Source organism: Onychomys torridus, chromosome 2, assembly GCF_903995425.1.
Source record: "Onychomys torridus chromosome 2, mOncTor1.1, whole genome shotgun sequence".
NCBI classification, from domain to species: Eukaryota; Metazoa; Chordata; class Mammalia; order Rodentia; family Cricetidae; genus Onychomys; species Onychomys torridus.
This window is the reverse complement of record NC_050444.1, coordinates 153,614,787-153,636,524: the sequence shown is the minus strand read 5'-3', so window position 1 is coordinate 153,636,524 and position 21,738 is coordinate 153,614,787. Positions and strand designations below refer to the sequence as shown.

The 21,738-nt window shown below is 51.7% G+C and overlaps 1 protein-coding gene across 1 annotated transcript in view; it reads left to right on the top strand.

The window, feature by feature from the left end:
- The window catches only part of Igsf21 (immunoglobin superfamily member 21), a 210,862-nt gene extending 190,693 nt beyond the window's left edge, over window positions 1-20,169 (top strand). Inside the window, exons 5-10 of the mRNA XM_036179011.1 lie at window positions 7,974-8,089; window positions 10,693-11,167; window positions 18,150-18,235; window positions 18,755-18,947; window positions 19,272-19,310; window positions 19,942-20,169. Coding sequence (XP_036034904.1) covers window positions 7,974-8,089; window positions 10,693-11,167; window positions 18,150-18,235; window positions 18,755-18,947; window positions 19,272-19,310; window positions 19,942-20,015 — 983 coding nt within the window. The 3' untranslated portion in view covers window positions 20,016-20,169. The remainder of the gene's footprint in view (window positions 1-7,973; window positions 8,090-10,692; window positions 11,168-18,149; window positions 18,236-18,754; window positions 18,948-19,271; window positions 19,311-19,941) is intronic.
- Window positions 20,170-21,738: the final 1,569 nt, after the last annotated feature.

The window sequence follows — 21,738 nt, the reverse complement described above, 5'->3', positions numbered from 1 at the left end:
CACACACACACACACACACACACGCACGCACGTCAAAAGAGTGGAACGACAGTCCAGATCCAACAGAAAGCACCACTCCCCTTGAAGTGCCCTCCCCCACTGGTCTCACTAGCATGTACTTTGCTCACTCACTATTCCCCTGAGGTAGCCCCTGCTCTCCAGAGCACTCAGGCAAAGCCTCCAGCTCAGCTGTTTATCACCTGTCACAGCTGGCAGGGAGGGGCAAGCAGGTGAGTGGGTACTGCCAGCAGCACTCCACAGAGCAGGCTCAGGAGAGCAGATGATAACTTGACATGACCGGACTCCTGCTGAGCCCAGAGAGGTCCCCATCTCAGGGTGGGAAGGACGCTGGGACAGCAGGTGATGATGTTGACAATGACCTGGGACACGGACCCCCTCATCTGGCCATTGTCTCAGCACAGGGATCCCACAGCTAAGCTCAAGTTCATGGTGGGGGCACAACTCAGCTCTGCATCTGTGACCCGAGTAGGCACAGCTTCTAAGTCTCTGTCCTGTCATGGATCATGGCTCTGTATGGGGACTTGTTCTGGGTTGGCTCCTGCACGGGACTGTGACTATTCAGCTCGATATTTAATTTTCCCCTAAACCGCAGACTTGAGCTCTTCCCTCTGTCTCCTTTTTCTTCATTGGCAGGATCCACATCTTCTGGGAACCATCACTGGGAAAGAGTGTGGCGGGGAGATTTCCACCCTTTTAGATGGGGGCAGGGACCGGAGGCTGCGGCACCTGGGTCCCTCCCCGACTCACCCACGGTACAAACATTTCTTGAGTGATCCTGTGTGTTGGGAGGAGATAAGAGTCCTTCTCTTGGGGTGTTTGGGGAAGGAAGTGGGGAAGGGATGGAAAAAGGTGACAGAGGAAGCTCACTGTGTTTGGAGCATGGCGACAGGGTGGGTACCTGATGGAGATGAAGCCAGGCTGGCCCAGAGCACTCTCAGGGGCTTCTGGGATCCCTGTCACAGCCTGGCTGGTGTCCTCTGTGCTCACAGAAGTGAGAGGCCCAAGCAAGAATGGAATTTGAGCTTCTGTTGTGGCAGACTGCTTTAGGTTTAAGGCTGGGATGGAGGGGACAAAGTCCAGCCCCCGGCAAGCGCAGCCCAGCTGAGAGACAGAGGCAGACCCTGATCAGAGTGGCAAGAAGTCTGAGGTTGACCAGTTCTGGGCACCCAGAGAAAAGGCTTTGCCAGGTTTAAAGGGCTGTCTGAGGAGGCCACACCTGAGGCCAGCCTTGAGAGATGAGGCAGAGTCAGGTGGGGCAAGAAAGCATCCAGTCCCAGGGTGAGTGAGGCAGGGAGGCTGTGCTGGACTGCTCTAGAAGCTGCAGCTGGGAGGGCTTCCTGGAGGAGGCACTATGCTGAGTGACATCTGGAAGCAAAAAACAAAAAACAAAAAAACAAGACTCTGGAGAGAATGGGAAAGGAACAGAGACACAAGATCAGGAAATCAAAGAAAGAAATGAAGGTGGATCACATGGGACATTTATATTCATGGACACTTATATTAGAGGCTAGTTTTCTGGTGTTTGAAATACAGCATAATGGCTAGGAGCTGATTGAAAAGGAAGGCAGTCGATAGAGCAGGCACGCTGAGAGGAAGAATGGATTTTTTGCAAATAATATAATTTTGAACTTGTCCCTTCCTTCTTCCCGCCCCTCCCCCAAATCTAATTGATGCCCTCCCTGTGATAAACGATTCTCAGGACTGGAGCAGGCTCAGCACCTTCACAGAGTGGTACCTGCAGAGCAGGCAGGAGGGTCCCTCCCTGAAGACAATAGTGTTCCTGAGAGGCAAGAGGAAGGACTGTAACAATAGGAGAATTCATAACCTTTCTGCCAGCTCAGCATTCCACATTCTCATAAGGGAATGCCCATTTGTCTTCTGCTTCCCTCAAAATACCTGTGAGCTGGGATGTTGGCAGCTGTGTCAGATTCAACCCATTTCACAGACAGGAAGGCTGATGCTGGAGAGGGTGGCACCCGATTGGTCCAAAGCTCTGATGATGTTGTCACCTGGTCTGGAGATGGAGCTCTGCTTTGCCTTTGTTAAAGTGGGTTCCTTGGGATGGGAAGGGTGACCTGGCCGGGTGGGGGCACAGGTGGACACACCTAGGGAAGGTTCCCTGCCCATGTTGCCGGTGTTTCTATACCGGGTCCCTTTGCCAAGACCGAGAGATAATTTACAGAGCTGAACGAGCGGGTGCACTAGCTCAGAAGTGAGTTACGGAGCCCAAAACAAACTTCCGCTTGCAAGATATAGACAGGCCATATTTCAGGATTAATTTCATGAAATGGATCACCGCACATCACCATACTCCATCAATATGAATTGCTGAGTCTAAAATAACTTCACCTCCTGCCTCCCTCAGTGGCCGTGGGATGGGGTGATGGAGGCTGGCTGGGCTGTGTGGCCAGGTCCGGTTGGAAGCGGCCGTGCCTTGACAGTGGCACACAGAATTAGCCAAGGAAACTTCCAGAAACAGATCCCTCCTCTTAAGACAAGTGAGAAATAGGCCAGAAAGCCTAGGCTAGGTGGTTGTGGGGTGGGGTCATGGGATCTGGGGAGTTTTAGAACAGTGCTCATAAATGCAAAGGGCTTGATTATAGACAGACAGCACCTCTGAGAGATGCTGGGAGCTCTGGACACCACTGTCCAGGGGAAAGAGCATGAAACATGCTTTCCACTTCTTCTCCATTCCTCATTGCCTGAATACAGCTGAACACAGCCAGGCGGCCCCTGCACACTGCTCACTCTGGCCTGACATTGAACTGGCTTATTCTTAACCACAAGGTCCCGTGAAGTTTATGGCTGTGCCCTCAGCTTGCTGTCTTTGGATGAATGGAGACTGGATCTCAGGCCCAGGCCACACAAAAGGCTGCTTTGTTTTGACCTTGATAGAGACCTACTGGGGAAGAAAATGAAAGTGGGGATGGGGTTGGAGTCTGGAACGGGGTGGGGGTAGAAATGAGGCAGGAGAAGGGAGAAGATGGAAATAGTGGTAGAGGTGGACATTGAGCTAATGCTAGAGATGAGAACTGGGCGCAGTGGCCCACACCTTTAACCCCAGAACTCAGGAGGCAGAGGCAGAGGGATTTCTATGGGTTCAAGGCCAGCCTGGTCTGCATTTACTGTCCCAGGCTGGCTACCCAGTGAGACCTGGTTTAGGACTGCAGCTCAACTGGTAGAGTGCTTGCCTAGCATGGAGTCCTGAGTGTGATCCCCAGCACCATATAAACCAGGCATTAGCTCACTTCCAGTCTCAGCACTCAAGAGGTAGAGGCAAGAGGATCAGAAGTTCAAGGACATCCTCTATTATGTATCAAGTTTAAGGAGCACCTCAGATACAAGAGAGTGATAGGGGATGTCTTTCTGTGCGCTATGAAAATACGTCGCTCTTGAGAAGTACATTCAATAATCTACCTTTTCATCCTATCATATCTATATCCTGTATTTTTATATCATATCCCCCTTTCTTCTTTTTCATAGACTGTCTCAGAAAAGAGATGGAGGTGAAGATGAAGAAGAGGTGGAGGTCAAAGAGGGGATGGGGGGGAGAGGGCATGAGGTCAAGTGCAGATGGAGGTGGAGGTGGAAATGGAGATGGAAGGAAAGGTGTGGGTGGAGGCAGAGATCAGATGGAGACAGAGCTGAAGGCAGAGGCAGGGCCAGGGCTGGGCCTGGAGGTGGATGGCAATTCAGATGGAAGCAGAGAGGGAGCCAATGATGGAGGTGCAGACGAAGATGTGTGGAGACAGGGATTGGGGTGCAGACGGAGGTTGGGGTGGGAATATATTGGGAAAACTGTGGGTGAAAGGGCACATGCAGTGAGCCTAGGAAGCAGGGGTCTGTCTAGGAGAGAGCTGGGCCTAGTCAAGGGAAGGGAAGGGATCGAGAAGGGACACAGTGACAGGGACGCGTGGAGTGGAGCAGCAGTAAGCAGCCAGCACCACCCCCCCCCCCCCCCCCCCGTGGAAACAGCTTTCTGACTGCACTCAGCCTTCCAAGGGGCACCAGAGGGCATAACAGAGGACATTCTCCCAGGACATGGTGCCTGGGAGATGCTGTGGGCAAGTGTGTGAAGCCCTGGCTGATGCTGGCAACTCCTATTTGTCATCATCCATACAACTATTGCAGTCTTAGAAGCTTGACTATTTGTTCACACCTGCTCAGAAATGTCGGGAGGGATGGAGCACAGCTCCCGGTCAGGCTCTGCATGGGTCAGATGCAGGGCTCTGTGTGTGTGCCACTGTGTGTGTGTGCATGAGTATGTGTGTGTGTGTGCTGCTGCTGTTTGTACATGAATGTGTGTGTGCTACTGTGTGTGCATCTGTGTATATGCATGAGTATGTTTGTATGAGAGTGTGCATGAGTGTGTGTACCTGTGTGTGTGCATGAGTGTGTGTGCCTCTCTGCAACTGCCTTGCAATGTTCTTCTACAAATTAAGCCTTTGAAATTTGGTATGCTCTTTACAGTTCCAGCTCACATGAGCTTGAACATGCATTATTTGGGGTGCTTAGACCTATAGGGTATGGGTGCCTACTGTGGTCAAGGGAGCAAGCATCAAGCACTTCATACTCTCCATGCTAAACTACATACAAGCAGAAACCAGATTTGATCCTTCTGGTCTCTGGCAAGTCACCTAAAACAAAGAAAACTAGCAGGGTGGGCCACCAACAAGGGCAGCTATCACTATTATTGGGCACACTTCCAAAATACTTTGGAGGTCCTATTTATTGAATCTCCACAAGCCCCCTTTAATTCTATTTTATAGGTAAGGAGAGAGCTTAAGTCCCTTGCCCAAGGCCACACAGCTGACAAGTAGTGTGGCTGGGCTTTGAACCTTGAATGCTCTGGTCTGGAGCCCACAGTCCATTGTAAGCTCCCTCCCTTCTTTCTAAAGATGCATGGATGGGTATGCAGTTCTGGGGTAGAACGGTTGGCCAGCATTCAAGAGGCTCCAGATTCCTTCACTAGCATGCCAAAACCGAAGCAGAGCCAACAGCATTCATTAACATGACTGACTGACTGGTGGGCATGTCAGGTACCATGTAGTCACCATCCCGTTCATTGCTTGAGCAGTTCCATCAGGCATGTTCTCCTCAGTGTGACCTCAGTGAAGTTGACTGTGGTGGTGTGAATGACACTGGCCCCCAGCGACTCATGTTTAAATACTAGGTCCCCAGTTAGTGGAACTGTTCGGGAAGGATTAGGAGGTGTGGCCTTGTTGGAGGAGGTGTGTCACTGGGGGCAGGCTTTGGGGGTCTAAAATGCCTCCTGCTTGGAGTTTGAGTTGTGAGCTCTCTGCTGTTCCTGTTGTCATGCTTTTGCTCCACTGTCATGGACTCTAACTCTCTGGAACCATAAGCTCAATTAATACTTTCTTTTATCAGTTGCTTTGGTCATGGTGCTTTGCCTCAACAATAAAAAATGAACTGGTCCAGCGACACAGGAGGAGGGTGGTTTTGGAGGGTCCATCTTCCCTTTCTGGTGGTGCAGCATTCCGGAGGGTGAACTTTTACTGGCGCGTTTTGGAGGTGAAGATGAGAATGAGGGTGGGAGGTGGTGATCGTGGTGGAGGTCGAAGGGCTGATGATAGAAATGAGTCAAAAGGTCAAAGATGGAGATGATGACCGATGCAGGTCAGGATGGAGGTGCAGAGAGAGGTGGGGATGAGATCTGTCAGAGGGACACTAACAGTGATGGGGACCACAGACGATGAGCTCAGGCGGCGGTGTTTTAGGATGAACTCTGACTGGAGGGTCTTCAGCCTTGGGGCAGCAGAACTAAAAACAGTTTCCAAGGGAACTGGACCACGAGGCCTCTGGAGATGCTGCAAAGTCAGGGAGTGAGAACTCCCAGCAGCTGAAGTTTGCACTTGGACAAAAACGTATCGACAGACACCGACCCCTTTGAAGGCTGAGCTGTCCTGGTTGCCTGAGAATCTGGACTCCAAGCTAGGCATTGATGGTGCACACCTTTAATCTCAGTACACAGAGGCAGAGGCAGGCAGATCACTAAGAATTCAAGGCTAGCCTGGTCTACATAGAGAGTTCTAGGTCAGCCAAGGCTACATAAACGAGACCCTGTCTGAAAAACAGAATGTAAGCTCCAGGGCCAGGTTGCCACCATTCAGCTCTCAGCTCTCCCCCACACTGACTACATGAGCTGGGGTCTGTTCACACATCTCCGGTTTTCCCATCCATAGAATGGGAATAGCACATCCACCTCCCAGGCCAACGGTGAGGCTGAGGAGTCAACTCACGGAAGCGGGACTGTCACTGATTCTTGCTGTTCAAGCTTGTTTTCAGCGCTGTTCTGTAAAAGTTACACTGCAGAGTTTGCAACTTCTGGGTAATTGAAGTGTTCTGGTGTGCATTTCCTTTCTCCAAATTCCTACCCCACTTACCATCTGTTTTGAGACATCTTCCACTTAATTACAATTCTCTGTCTATTGTTCTCTCAAGCTTCCCGCTCGCTTCCCTGCTCTTGCCCCCAGCATGTGTGGCTGCCTGAATGAAATGATGGCTCCTACCTGGCTCCATCTCACTGGGCCCTAAAACAGAGCAGCCCTGTGCTTGCCACCCCCACCATCCGACAGGCTCCTCTGCACTCTGCCTCCTTTCTGGATGCCGGCAGCAGGCCCCTGGCACCTGGCGGGTACCGGGAAATGCTCGCTGAACTTAATTAAACTCAACTGGGGTGAAATGCCCCTGCAGGAAGGCAAGGCCTCCAGCATCTCTTGTTTATTGTACACCGCCCCCACCCACCAACCATTGCCCACAGGCCCAAGGCCAGAGAAGCAAGAGTGGACAGCCTGCCTGGAGCAGAGTTCAAAGATGGTGCCTCCTGCAGACACCAAGGAGGTTAGGAAATCATAGCGAAGGATCTTCTTAAGGCTGAATTCCCAGCATGCAGCTCTGCAGTTCCTCTTAGCTCAAGCTCTGTCCCATTTAACAAAGCAGCACTCAGGGGCTCACAGTGTGGTGATGTCCCCAAGACTTGGGGATGGTGGCGACTGAACTGTGGGCAAGGAGAAGAAGGTGAGCAGGTGAGGAGGCTGCTAGCCACACTAAGCCAGGTTCCAGGAAGGGAGAGAGAAGCCCCCAGCTCGGGGTGACTCTAAGTCACTTGCTTAGCTCCTTCCCAGACCACGGAGTCTACGCCGCTGTCGTGTCCAGCCGAAAGCCATGCTGCACTCTCTAGGTCTTCAAAAATAAAGTCATTGCAGAGTGTCCCTGCTCTCACTTCAAACTTTCAGTGGCTCCCTACTACTCTCAGGAGAGAGAGGAAAGACCTCTTAGCCTGTGGCGAACTGGTCACACAGCTTTCTGAGATTGGAAGCAGAGGAGGGAGGGATCGAGGCCTTGATCTGCAGCAGTTGCCAATATCATGGTGTAAAGATATTCACGGGGACCTGTTTCAAGTTGGTAACAGTTTAACAGCTGGTTCACAAATTCCTGAGAATGTCATAGTCCTCTGCACAGGTTGGAGCTGGCTCCAGCCCCAGACAACCAGCGGCTGCCATTCATCGGCCCTGCTTGTGTTGGGGCAACCTGAGCACACAGCTCACCTGGCTTTCCACTCCAGTCCACTAGGCCTTGCACATGCTGTTTCTGTCCTCCGTCAGCTCCTGCTGCTTCCTTGGTTCATAGCACAGTGTGGCTTCTCTGGCACTGACTCCCCAGGACCTCTTCACTGGGACAGGGTCCCCCTTTGCACTAGGATACTGTCTCTAGGATGTGTCCTACCATTTCAATCCTCGTGACCTCTTGGGTGCTCTGTATTTCTTCCATTGGGCTAAAAGTCCCAGGATGCAGGACTCTGCTCTGTGTCCCCAGCAAGGGACACCATGCTTGCCATAGTCAATACCACAGCAACCCCTGGTGTAGTGCCTAGTAGATCTCTTTCTGAGTGCCCCAACTGAGTCAAAGTCTCCTGTTCTTCCCTTCGGAAGCTCCTCCTACCTCCATCGAGGTCGTGGCTGCTGACTCACCTGCCCCCTTCAGCCGGTACCAGGCCCAGAACTTCACGCTGGTCTGCATCGTGTCAGGAGGAAAGCCTGCGCCCATGGTAAGTGCTTGGGGGCACGGCCTCAGTTTGCCAAGACTCCTGCTCCCTGAGCCCTCTTCAGGTACCACTTCTGTGCCCAGACAGGAAGTGGTCTGCCCAGCACCTCTCTTATCCCCTCTGCCTCATCCTGCAATCCTAGATCTTCACAATAAGGGTCTTCCAGGACAGCCCACCACCCAGTATGCTCTGAGCACCCCAGATTTTCAGGGTGATAGGGAACAATGAATGGGGTCCAGAGATGGGAAGGGACTTCATAGTCTCCCTGATATCGGGAGATGGGCCCCAAGTTCATGTTTTCATACTTGAAGCCCGCTGCTGCTCTTCCCAAGCCTCCATGAGGTTAGAGAACCCCCAAAAGGAAGAGAGGAAAGGGGGAGGGAGAGAGAGAAGGGAGCAGGAGGAAAGACGAGTGGAGTTCTCAGTCACAGGGACCCACGAGCACCTGGACTGAGTCCTGCTTCTGATCACACCACTCCCCAGGACTGACCCTCAGCAGCGGTCCCCTCCCCTTCTTAGTTTGCTACAAGTCCAAGGAACTGGACACCATTGATGTTTCATACACCATAGGGCCCTTTGGGCCCAATAAATGCTCAATGGAACCCCATGTGGCCAACTTCTGATGGGGCATGTGTGTGTGTCATGAAACCCTCAAAGGTCTCTGGAAGTAACCCTGTGCACCCATATCAGAGCCTTTGAGCTCCATTTGGGGGAAACTCTGGCGTGGGCATTTTAGAATACTCTTGTCCTCAACCCAGTGAGTTTCACACATTCCTTGGATTATCGAGGTGGTGGCGGAGAATGGGTGGGGCTGGAGCAATGAGGACCTGCACTTAGAATTCAGATGGAGAGGTAAGTGGCCTCCTCCTTCCCAGTGTGACTGTTTCTCATGTGTGGGTCAGTGGTAGGACCTGAGGATCTGACCAGCCCCGTTCAGAGCCTGGGACCCAAAAGCCAACTGCAGGGCATGAGAGTGGATATGTGTAGAGATGCCCCATAGGGAGGGGGCAGGAGCACAGATAGGGCAGGAATCAGGGGTATAGAGACATGGGAGCCTGAGATGAAGGTACAGAGCACAGAGGTCAGCAATATAAGACATGGAGGTCAGAGGTCAGGGATGCAGAGGCCGTGGGTTACAGTCATGAGATCATTGGTGAGGCATGGAGGCATGGCAGTTAGCGCTCAGTGGACAGCTTTAGAGTCACAGTACAAGCAGATGACAAAGGTGCCTCACAGGCCTCCCTGAACCTCCCCTTCAGGACCCAAAAGGATGTCCCTTCTCCCCCTAATTAGGAAAGCTGGTCTTTCCTTAGGAAAAGGAAGACACGAGAGGAGGGTTTCCTGGCCCTGGGGCTCTGGGAGATCACCCCCCTCCCACCTCAGCACCTGGCTGCCACTGAAGACACAGTCATTAAAAATGCCCCTCCTTCACTGTTCTTCCCTGCCTCTCCTTCCCGCTCATTCTCTCTCTTCCCCCTCTCTGTCTCTATGAAAGATCCTCATTGCCTGACATTCCGGGCATCTTACGTCTGTCTGCAGCATCAGAACTTGAAAGCAATTCTTTGATATAAATTACAAACCTGCTTTTGAAGCACTTTTCAAAAAAAAAAAAAAAAAAAAAAAAAGAGGAAGAAGAAAGCAAAGAAAGGGGAAGAAAAAAAGACCCCCAGCCCCCAGAGCAGCAGACCATTGTGTGCAGAAGATCCTTCTGCGGGGCTTTAAACTCTGATGGGTCCTCCACACCACATATCACCCCCCCCCCCACCCACCCGGGCCGCTCCAGGCCCCTCTCCCACCTGCCCACCCCAGGCTTCTCTTCTCTCACCCACCAAGTCCCTGGAGTCCCTGAGCACGGTGCTTCCTGCTCTTCTCTCTCCCTGTCTCCTATCGATTTATTTATTTGATTTATTAAAAAATACACCCAATCCCCGAAGGCCTCTGGGTGCATGTACCAAAATAAGAAGACAGCAAATTAAATTAAATGCTGTCTCTCAAAACTTGAATTCCCTATTAGCAGAGAAAGGGAGCCGGCGATGTCTTCTTCGCCTCATCCCTGCACCTAGCTCCCTCCCACACATGCACCTGGTTTCTGCATAGCAGCTCCAAATTACCAAATTGTGTGAGCAGGCAGAACACACACACACACACACACACACACACACACACACACACACACACACACACTTTCTTCTCTCTTCCTCTTCTCATAGCTCATTTTGCACGCACCCACTACACATTTCCTCCTCATCCACGTGCCCCAGGACAGCCATGGGCCATGCTGGAGCCCAGGTGATAGCGAAGAAGCATCTAAAACCACTCTCCCCGTGTGACTTCATCTAAGCCGATGGCTGCCTGGAGTCAGTAGTCTTATTACTCTTTACAAGTGGGGAAACCGAGGCTAAGGGTCTCCCCAGCTTGTCAACAATGGGCTGAGCCATCTCTCTCCAGAGCTGTGTGTGTTCCCACCATGTCGTGTTGGCTCCTGGGTCTCCAGAGAAGTGAGGGAAAACCTCCTGCTGACTGGGAGGCGCAGGCTCTTCTGAGAGTCCAGCGGGAGAGGAAACCATCCATCCTTTTCCTTCTCCCTGTCCTGCTTGCAACTGCAGGTTTACTTCAAACGGGATGGGGAGCTGATCGATGCAGTACCTCTCTCAGAACTGCCAGTGGCCAGCTCTGGCCCCCTGCAGGACAGTAGGCCCTTCCGTAGCCTTCTGCATCGGGACGTGGATGACACCAAAATGCAAAAGTCACTGTCCCTCCTGGACACTGAATACCGGGCTGGACGTCCCTACACGGAGCGGCCCTCACGCAGCCTCACCCAGGACCCCAGCCTCTTTGTGCAGCCCACCACGGAAAACATCCCGGAGACAGTGGTGAGCCGCGAGTTCCCCCGTTGGGTACACAGCGCCGAGCCGGTCTACTTCCTGCGCCACAGCCGCACCCCAGGCAGCGACGGCACGGTGGAGGTGCGGGCCCTGCTCACCTGGACCCTCAACCCGCAGATCGACAATGAGGCCCTCTTCAGTTGTGAGGTCAAGCACCCAGCGCTGTCCATGCCCATGCAGGCGGAGGTCACGCTGGGTAAGACCTGCTCGTCTGCAGTCCATCAGAGATGAGAGGTTGTATGTAATTCTGCAACAGAGGCGGGAGTGACGTGGGGGGGCGGCGGAAGTGGGGCTCTGGCTGCTGGAAGCCAGGGAGAGGGGAGTAAATGGAGTCAGGTCAGCTCAGGGGAGAGCCAGGGGTTTTGGGGAAGGTTGGTTGTTGGACTGGAGAAAATGGAAGTTTCCAGGAGGTCAGTGGGGTGTCCGTTAGCGTCAAGAGCACAGGTGTTCAGTGGGGATTTGCTGGTCACAAATAGAAGCTCAACATGGAGTCTCATTTTACAGATAAGCAAAACTGAGGTCCCAGTTAGTGAAGCTGCTGGCCCTCAGTAACTAAGTTGTACACAGCAGAGCTGGGCTCTTAAGTCCCAACTACTGACACCTTCTACATGCCCAAGGCCAGGTGCCCTTGGATGGCTTGGAGTCATGTCCCCGAAGACCCTTCCAAATGGATGCAGATTCCTTCAGCTCCTACAGAATATGAGAAGGGTAGTTTCCTAGATGCCTGTGTGCTGCCCATTGCTTCCTTTCTGTTAATTGAGCAAATGTTTGTGGAACCCAGCGGAGCAGGCAATGCTGTTGTCCCAGACCACAGATGTGCAAACTGAGGCCCAGAGAGGTTCACTAAGTTGCTCAAGGTTCATAGGGAGGACTCAAAAGACATGCCTTATTTCCTCCCAGCATCCACCTGCTGGGGCAGATATCCCTGGATACCTTCCATGTCTTTATCCATTTCATAGACACATTACCAGCCCCTAGAGGCTAAGCCTGCCCAGATGCCTCCCTCAGCCTCCTGCTTTGCCAACCCTTTGCTCTCTCCAGACCTTCTATCTTTCCTGGACCTTTGACTTCTTTGCCCATGAAAATCACACCCTACCCCATGCCCACCAAGAAAGAGACATGAACAACAAAGACCCTTGAAGCCTTCGGAGGCCAGCTTGTGTGCCACCCCTGGCCAGACCTTTCTACTTTGGACCTGCTCTGTCCCTGGCCCCAGGGCCCCCTCACCTGGATGGGGTCTGTGGACACCTCCTTTCCCAGCAGAGCAAGGAAAAGGCAGGCCCAAGTAGTGGGCCTGGATGGTCACACTATGACCCTGGGGAAGTGAGGACATAAGAGATATCCAGGCATCCTGGAGTGAATGGGAGAGCCTGGGAGAGCTTCATTTTCTACCTAGACTGCCCTGGGCCTCTGTTTTCTGGCCTGATGAATAACATGATTTAACCCCACACTAGGAGCCCAGCTTGAATTCCTGCAGTACCCTGGGTGGCCACTGAGGGCGCTGTCCTTATTCCCATCCTTTAGATGAGGGACCTGGGTTTTACACAATTTAGGTCAGTTAGCTGGGGCTTTCTTCCCTAGTCACTGCCTTAGTGTGACCTACCTGAGGCTTGTGGTCAAGGACACACTGAGCCATGAGTGTGGCCTGGTAGAATGAGGACCCTGCACTCTGAGAAAGGCTGTGAGTGAACAAAGCAGTACTGGGTCACAGAATTCAAACAACACCCAGCAGGGACTTTGAAGAGCCACCAATGGCTGGGCTTGTCTTCTGCAGTGGACCTTGTTCTCACCTGCATTCCTCTCCAGGGATGCCGTGTGTAGCTCACATGCCGCTTCCTCCAGGAAGCCGGCTTGGTCCCTCCAGTTGACTGCTTCTCTTTTAAGCCCTCCCCCTGGGTTTATGAATCTCTGTTGGGAAGCCTTGAAAGCCATCTCAGTGATGACAACGCTTTCTTCCCATTGATCAAGACAGAAGCCTCAGGGCTATTCACTTTCCCATAGTCTCCTTGTGTCCAGGTCACCACCTGCCAGCATCGAGGCCTCAGAATGCTTCCCAGACCTGCCCTGATCATACTTTCCTTGTAACTACCCATCCACTGTGCATCCACCCCTGGAGTGCAACATGGCCTCCAAACTAGTCTCTCTGCTTCTGGGGCTTTTTTTGTTTTGTTTTGTTTTGTTTTGTTTTGTTTTGCCTTATACTATTTTTCATCCCAACTGATCTAGTTAAAATATAAACCAGCTCAAAACTCAGATAAACAGCTGCCCAGACCCTCCAGTGTAGACACTAGACGGATGAAGAAAAGAGAACCCAGAAACAGACCTGTAGGCAAAGTCGATTGATTTTGACGGAGACCCCGAGGCTGCTCGGACAGTAAAGACACGTTCTCTAACACATGGCCCTGGAACAAGAGAACACAGGAAGGGAGAGGCAGGCCTGGCCCCTGCCTGGCATGCACTCAGGTTAACCTGCGGTGATTGATAGACTCCAGTGTAAAAGCCAGCATCATAAAGCTTCTGAAACAAAATAGAGAAAAATGTCTTTATGGAGCCGAGGTAGCCAACATCCTTACAGCAGTCATAAAAAAAAAAAAAAAAAAAATAGAGGAGAAATTGAAAATTGTTTGCTGGGACTGAATTAAAATTCAGATCTTCGGCTCATAAGAAGGCATCCTAAGAAGAATGAAAAGGCAAAGTGTGGTAGAGCGAGGGGAAGGTACTCTCGGGCTTCTGTGAAGCATTGGTACCCAGGATGTGTAAAGAGCTAAGCCAGTGCTCCCAGCACTTAGGAAGTGGAGGCAGGAGGATCAGAAGTTCAAAGTCATCCTTAGTTACATGGTAGCTTAAGGTCAGTCTGGGCTACATTAGCCCTGTCTCAAAACAAAGTTAGAAATAAAAAAGAGGCCAGGCGGTCGTGGCACACGCCTGTAATCCCAGCACTCGGGAGGCAGAGGCAGGTGGATCTCTGTGAGTTTGAAGCCAGCCTGGTCTACAGAGCTAGTCCAGGAAAGGCTCCAAAAAGCTACAGAGAAACCCGTCTCAAAAAACCAAAAAAGGGCTGGAGAGATGGCTCAGTGGTTAAGAGCACCGAGTGCTCTTCCAGAGGTCCTGAGTTCAATTCCCAGCAACCACATGGTGGCTCACAACCACTTGTTATGAGGTCTGGTACCCTCCTCTTGCCTGCAGGGACACAAGCAGGCAGAATACTGTGTACATAATAAATAAATAAATTTAAAAAAAAAAAAAAAAGAAAAAGTCTTATAAAACAAAAAATAGAGGTAAGGTAGGGGGAAATCCCCTAGTAGATACACGTGAGGGACACCCAGGATTTGTTTTCAGTGCTGAAGATCAAAGCCAGGGTCTAACACCTGCTAGGCAAGTACTCTGCCACTCACTGAGCCACATCCCCAGCCCATGACATCCTGCTTTTAAAATCGCCCATAGACATATTAAAACACTGTGACTCATCAGGGAAATGGAGATTAAAACCTCAGTGAGATAAGCAGTGGGTAGATGGTGGATGGTTGTAACTACTAGACTAGGTAAACTTTTAAAAGTTGGCAATACCAAATGTTGATAAGGCTGCAGATCAATCAGAACCCTCCTGCATCATTAGTGGTAGTATAAAATGGTATTGATCCTTAGAAAATCCAACAATTTTTTTTTCAAATATGATAAACACCTCACTCCTGTCACCCAACATTTTCACATGGATGGATGGGATAGATGAATGGGTAGGTTAGGTGGAGAGGTGGATGGATGGATATATTGAGTGGGTAGATGGGTAAATGGATGGATTAAAAGGTTGGATGGATTGATTGGATTGAATAAATGAATGGGCATAGAGAAAGGAAGGGAAAGAGGAAGGAAGGATGGATGGATGGATAAGTTTGATGGTCAGATGGATGGCTATGATAGATGGATAGATAAATAGACTGAGAGGATGGGTAGAGAGGTTGGATAGATGCATAGATGGATGGGTGAGTGGGTAGATGGGCAGATGGTTGGGTGGGTAGATGGTGGAAGGGTAGATAGATTGGTTGGATGGATAGACTGATAGATTTGATGGATGGATGAATAAATGGATGATGTTGGATGGATGGAGCAATAACTAGATGAGATTTGGATAGATGGATGAATGAATGATGGTTCGGTAGATGGTGGATGGTTGAGTAGATAGGAGGGTGGACTGGATAGATGCTGGATGGTTGAGTAGATTGTGGATAGTTGAATAGATGGTGAATGACTGGGTTGATGGGAGGGTGAACTGGGTAGATGGTGGGTGGTTGGGTAGATGGTGGATGGTTGGGTAGATGGTGGATGGTTGGGTAGATGGTGGATGGTTGAGTAGATGGTGGATGGTTGGGTAGATGGTGGATGGTTGGGTAGATGGTGGGTGATTGAGTAGATGGTAGATGGTTGGGTAGATGGTGGATGGTTGGGTAGATGGTGGATGGTTGTGTAGATGGTGGATGGTTGGGTAGATGGTGGATGGTTGGGTAGATGGTGGATGGTTGTGTAGATGGTGGATGGTTGGGTAGATGGTGGATGGTTGTGTAGATGGTGGATGGTTGTGTAGATGGTGGATGGTTGTGAAGATAGTGGATGGTTGAGTAGATGGTGGATGGTTGGGTAGATGGTGGATGGTTGAGTAGATGGTGGGTGATTGAGTAGATGGTGGATGGTTGGGTAGATGGTGGATGGTTGTGTAGATGGTGGATGGTTGAGTAGATGGTGGGTGATTGAGTAGATGGTAGATGGTTGGGTAGATGGTGGATGGTTGGGTAGATGGTGGGTGGTTGTATAGATGGTGGATGGTTGTGTAGATGGTGGATGGTTGAGTAGATGGGAGGATGAACTGGATAGATGGTGGATGGTTAGGTAGATGGACAAGGGAGTGTCTTGATGAGAACCCAGAATTCCATGGGAGTCCCAGAGGAGCCTTTCCCACACATACCTTTCTCACAGACAGCGAGATCCCACAAGTGGGGGTGTAATGGGAATTTTTGCATTTCTTTGAGCCAGGAATTCACTCTGTGGCCCCCTTCCCTCTCCCAATGTCGTTTTCAGAGCCTCTCTTAGGCAGATGATGAACAGGTGAGCAGATAGACTGAGCTGACACTCGGCCCACTCCACACCACAGCCTCTGAGAGGGCTAGGCCTAGATCCTGGGCCCACATTCTGTTCTCGAGCTCTCCATGCCAGGGGCTGAGAGGAGTCAACACGGAAACTGTGGATACATCTCTGCTTTGCACTCTGGGTTGTGTCCTCAAAGCAGGCAGGGGCCAGGCTTTGCTTGTCAGGAGCTGCAAACGGACTTTCTAGAGGCGGTGGCATGAGAGGGTGCAAGCAGCTTGCCTGACTTGCAACAAGAGTGGAGCAGACCCCTCCTGGACCATCCTCTGTGCTCCTCAGCATCAGCTACGCATAGGAGCCACTAGAAAGAACACAGAGCAGCTGAGAAGGCTGTGTGGCCTGCTGCCTCGCTGCCCTGGGCTCACAGCCTCTTCCTGAAACACTAACCTCCAGGCTCTGCATTCCCCTGCAATCGAGGCCCTTCAGCACCCTCTGCTGGTTGAAGCTGTCAGTGGTACAGACCGCCCAGGGCCATGCCACCCCCAGGGCTTCCCTCTGAGAACCTATCTCTTTCACAGCACCCAAGAGAAACTGGAGGAGGCAGAAATGTTCCTTAGCCTCTCCGTGCCTTCCTGTGATTGCAGGACAGTCTCTAAAGGCTGGAAAGTGAAATGAGATGAAATATGAAGTGTTGAATGAAGAAACTAGCATTTAGATGTTGAACAAAAGTAAACCATGGAAGGATGGGGAATGGCTCGGAAGTGCATCCTTTTCCACCCCACCCCCAAGTCTGCCATCTGCCAGAATAGACTAGAGCTTCTCCAGTGTCCCTGGCCAGCGCTGCTTCCATGCAGCTGGCAGGTGGATGCAGCAGCGGAAGCATCCTCTCCTCCCCTTACCAGGCTTCCGTCCCCTCTCAGCAGGCTGGGTCCTTCCCTCTGCCCATGTGGCCCTTCAGATGTCTTCCTTGTGGTTAATTAATAGTGCCTTGGTCTTATTCTCAGAGAGTGAGATTGGCAGAACCCGGAGCCTGCTCACATCTGCCTGCTGCTCTGATTTGCATTGTGAGTTAAGTGGGGACAGCCCTGGAAACTATGGAGTCTGCCCCAGCCCCGCCAGCTCTCTGGTTGACCTTAGAACCCTGTCTTCAACGTTCCCCCTCTGCCTGGAACATTCCTTGCATGCTTCACTTCTCTGGGACACTGTGACCACTACCCCCCACAAGCTGTGTGCCACCTCTGATGGGCTCAGTCCCCGCACACAACACTGGTCATAGTTTGGCTGAGTCTGTTTGCAATGTCTCCCCTGCTAACGGATAAGTTGCAGACACTTGACTTTTATCATTGTCCCCTTTACCAGTCCCTAGTCCTGCTCCAAAGCCTGACATATGGCCAGCTCAGTAATTACTATTGAATGAGTGAACAAATGGACTAATGAAGGCGGGGAGTCAGGAAACATGTGTAATTGACTCTGCAGGGACCTTGGACAAGCCTCTTTATTATGTGTGGGCCCGGTTTTCCCCTCTGAAAAGAAGCCCAGGAAACTGTTCGACCTCCCTCAGGCAAGGGGCACCCAGGGCATCATGTCTCCTCAGCACATACAAAGCAGCTGAGGAAGATTGGACTGGGCATGGGAGGACCAGAGGCAGACAAAGGCTGGCTAGGGAATGAGGTGGTGGCTTCACACTGTCCACACACCCCCTTACAGAGATTCCAGGAAATCCCCTGGCAGTAGGATCCTGGACCAGGAGCCCGGAGGCCTGAATTTTGGTCCTGATTCTTCCTCACTCTGTGACCTTTGGCAAGTCACAATGAACTCACGGGGCCTCCACGAACTCAACTGGACAGAGAAGACAATAGTTTCTCTTCCACTGATGTGTGAGACCCACAAGCACAGGGACCCATGTATTTGTGTGTGACGTTGAATCCCCAGGTTCCAGCTGCAGTGGGACACACAGTGGGGCTGCAGGGAATCCGGAAGGAAGGAATGAGCCTCCTCAGAGCTCCCCAGAAGCAGCCCTGGAACTCGCTCTGCTTCCTGCCCCGCCCCACTCTCCATGCTGACCACACCCACCCACCACCCCTCTCTTTCTCTTGATACAGTTGCTCCCAAAGGACCCAAAATCGTGATGACACCCAGTAGAGCCCGGGTTGGGGACACGGTGAGGATCCTAGTCCACGGATTTCAGGTCAGCCTCTCTCTGGATACCTGAGTGGAGTAGGGGGTAGGTAGAGACACCGGATGGGGACCAGCATCCCTGACTCACTCTCCTATACCCACAAACCAATGTGGTTCGCATCAACCTTCTGTCTTCGTTTATTCCAGCCCTGACCCCCAAGTCCTCTCTACCTAGTCTCCTATTGTCCAGGCTGTTTTTGAATTCCCTGGTTAGCTGAGAATGACCTTGAACTTCTGACCCTCCTCCCTCCCTCTCCTCCGTTCTAGGATTATAGGCAGATACCATCACAGTTTACAGGGTGCTGGGAATGGAACCCAGGGCTTTTGTGTGTACTAGGCAAGCACACTACCAACTAAGCTACACTCCCCATCCCCTTCCTGAGGTTCTAAGGTGCTGCTTGAAGCCTATTAGCTGAGAATTGGAGCCTGGAAAGCCCCATGCTCAGAACTCAGAGTTGCCCATTCTGCTTCTCCCTGTGATGGCAGGATGTTCCCCTGTGACTCCACTATTTCCTGCTCCCATCCACAGAATGAAGTCTTCCCAGAACCCATGTTCACGTGGACGAGAGTGGGCAGCCGCCTCCTGGATGGCAGCACTGAGTTTGATGGAAAGGAACTGGTGCTGGAGCGGGTTCCCGCTGAGCTCAACGGCTCCATGTATCGCTGCACTGCCCAGAACCCCCTGGGCTCCACCGATACACACACTCGGCTCATCGTGTTTGGTAGGGACCCCACAGGACCACCTGAGGATGGGCCCTGGCTCAAAGCTGTCTGTAAAAGCCCCTTAAATCTGCCTCAGAGAGATAATTCCGTTCACTGATTACAATCACAATGGCTTTATCACTGGAAGGACTCTAGCTTCACATCTGGGCTCTGACACTTAGCAGGCCTCAGTTTCCCCATCTATAACATGGTCAGATAGAGAGAGACTGAGTAGCAGCGCCATCCCAGTGCATATAATACCATATAGCAGGTGCCTGGGGAAGGTCCTCCATGCTCAGCACTCAGAGTCACCCATTCTGCTTCTCGCTGTTTCTTTCTTACAGAAAACCCAAATATCCCAAGAGGAACAGAGGATTCCCGTGGTAAGTCTCCACCCTCAAGACTGCACCCTTAAAAGTGAGTGCTTTTCAAGGCCCCAGAAAATTTTTGTTGCTGAAGCACTGCCTGCCTCCCCTTCTTCCTCCCTTCCTTCAGGAACCCATCACCTCAGACAGGCAGAGTCAAGGTTAGGCAAAGGCAGGCACTAAGCAAGGAAGGCGCTACACCCCTAAATAGCCAATGGGATGTCAGGGGCCAAGGGTGTCCCCTCTCATTGCTACCCAGATCCAACAAGCCATGTCTGGCACTGACCATGGTGTGGGTCTCTGACATCTCTATGGGACACTTAGCATAGACAAGTGCCCCAGGCTGCTCCCTCAGCCACCCCAACCTAGAACTACCCATGGGATGCAGACACTACCCATGCACAGCGAATCTCGCAGTTCTCAATGAAGCTTCCCATTCCTGGTGCCCACTGGTCCAGCAGGCCTGCATGGGGGACAAGGCACTGGACCCATGGCAGGCAGCCCGCAGAGCTGAGGTTCGAACCCATTCAACCAATGCTGCCCCCTAGCATCTTTGTTGGGAACCATTTACCCCACAGTTTCAACCATAGGCCTACCATGACACACAGACAGGCAGAACAGCCCTGACACCGCCTCTGCCCTCTCGCAGGTTCTGCATCTGGCCTCACTGGCGTCCGACTCACCCTGGTGCTTGCCCTGACAGTGGTCCTGGAGCTCACGTGAAGATGCTGCCTTCTCCTGATGCTCCAGTGGCCCAGCATCTCTGCGATCGATTTTCATTTCTTTTCTAAACTATTTCCAGTCTTGTTCTTAGTCTTTGCCCATGTCTTGGCTTCTTCACTGGGTTTAATTAAAACAAACAGACCAATTTTCCCCACCTTGGTGTGTGGCTCTTTGTTTTTCCTAAGTCTAGTAGCAGCTACTGGGTACCTGCTGGCATCCAGTCTTGGGACAGGCATAGAGGTAGGATGGTGAAGGAAATGGAAAACCTGCACTCCTGTGAGGATGGGGGGACATGCAGCTCCTGTCTCATTCAGTCCTGGGAACAGCCAGGCATGGGAAGTGGCCATGATCCCTCAGGGGAAATGCAGCAGTCAGCTGTAGCCACAATAGTGCCGCCTAACAAGCCAACCCAAATCTTGGTGACAGGCAACAGCATGCATGGATACTTACTTATAGAGAGCAGTGACCTCATCCAGGCTCACCAGACAGTTTAGCTTCAGACGGCAGACCCTCCCCACCCCCTGGAACCCCTGCTACAGACTAGACAGGACTCTAGTCTCCTCTATGGGCTTGTGAATTCCATGTGTGTTTATGCTGGAGCTGGAGCAAATGGGGCAGGAGCTACCTGACATCTGATCGTCTTTCAACATGTATCAGTCAGCTTTCTGTCACTGTAACAAAATGCCTGAGAGAATTTACTTATCAAGAGGAAAGGTTTCTTTGGCCTCTCTGTTCTGAGGATACAAGCCAGAAGCCTCATTGCTTTGGGGCTCTCAGGAGGCCATACATCATAGCAAGAGGCAATGGAGCTGTAGAGACATACCCACTAGGAGGCAGAAAGCAGAGTGGAAAAGGAAGAGACTAGGTCCCATATCCCCTCTGAGGACACACCCCACCTGTTGACGGTCCCACCACCTTCTAATAGGGCCATCCCAGGACCAGGCCTTGGGAAGACAGACAATAACCTCCTAACTAGAGTATGCTGGAACCATCAGAGCCTGAGGAAAACCTAAGTCATCACTTTTAAAGCCTCGCCTGGGTCATGTCCATGGACATTGGTTGAGCCAAAGAATATTGCATGGCCAAGTGGGCATATGAGGTCAAGTCCCGCTCCCAAGGCCTGAGAGGCCCCCAAGAAGATGATGGAAGATGGGGCATATCAGCAGGGGTAGGGTGGTGTGGGCTAGGGTGGGATGAAATGGCATGAGATGGGTATGCTGCGGTGAGCCTGGGTCTCATACACTAAACACACTGAAGATCTGTCTGGAGCTCATTGACAGTCCGAGGCTATTGAATAACCCTCTCCCACCTCTAGCTATACCCTGACAGCCTTGCTCTCTGGAGCATCCAGGGTGAGAGAAGATGGCTCCAAGGCTACTGCCCTAGGCAGAGTGATGACTCCCAAAGATGCCCAGGCCCTGCCCCAGGGCCTGAGCAGGACTTGCTGATCTGGACCAGGTAGGCGGCTCTGAGCTGGATCTGCCTTTGCACCCTAAGAGCTGGCCTCCTCTCCCCTGCCCGGTGGCTTTGGCCAGATGACTCAGCTCTGTGCCTTGTGGTCTCTCAGGCTCTATCAGGTCAGCTCAGTGAGGGGTGGAGGAAAAAGAGCTGAAGCACACAGGTCTTGTGAGGCCCCAGGGAAACTGACACACCATCATTTCCACTGTATTGAAAATAAAAGTAGAGCCCCCTTGGGTGGGAGCCGAGAAGTCACGTGGATACA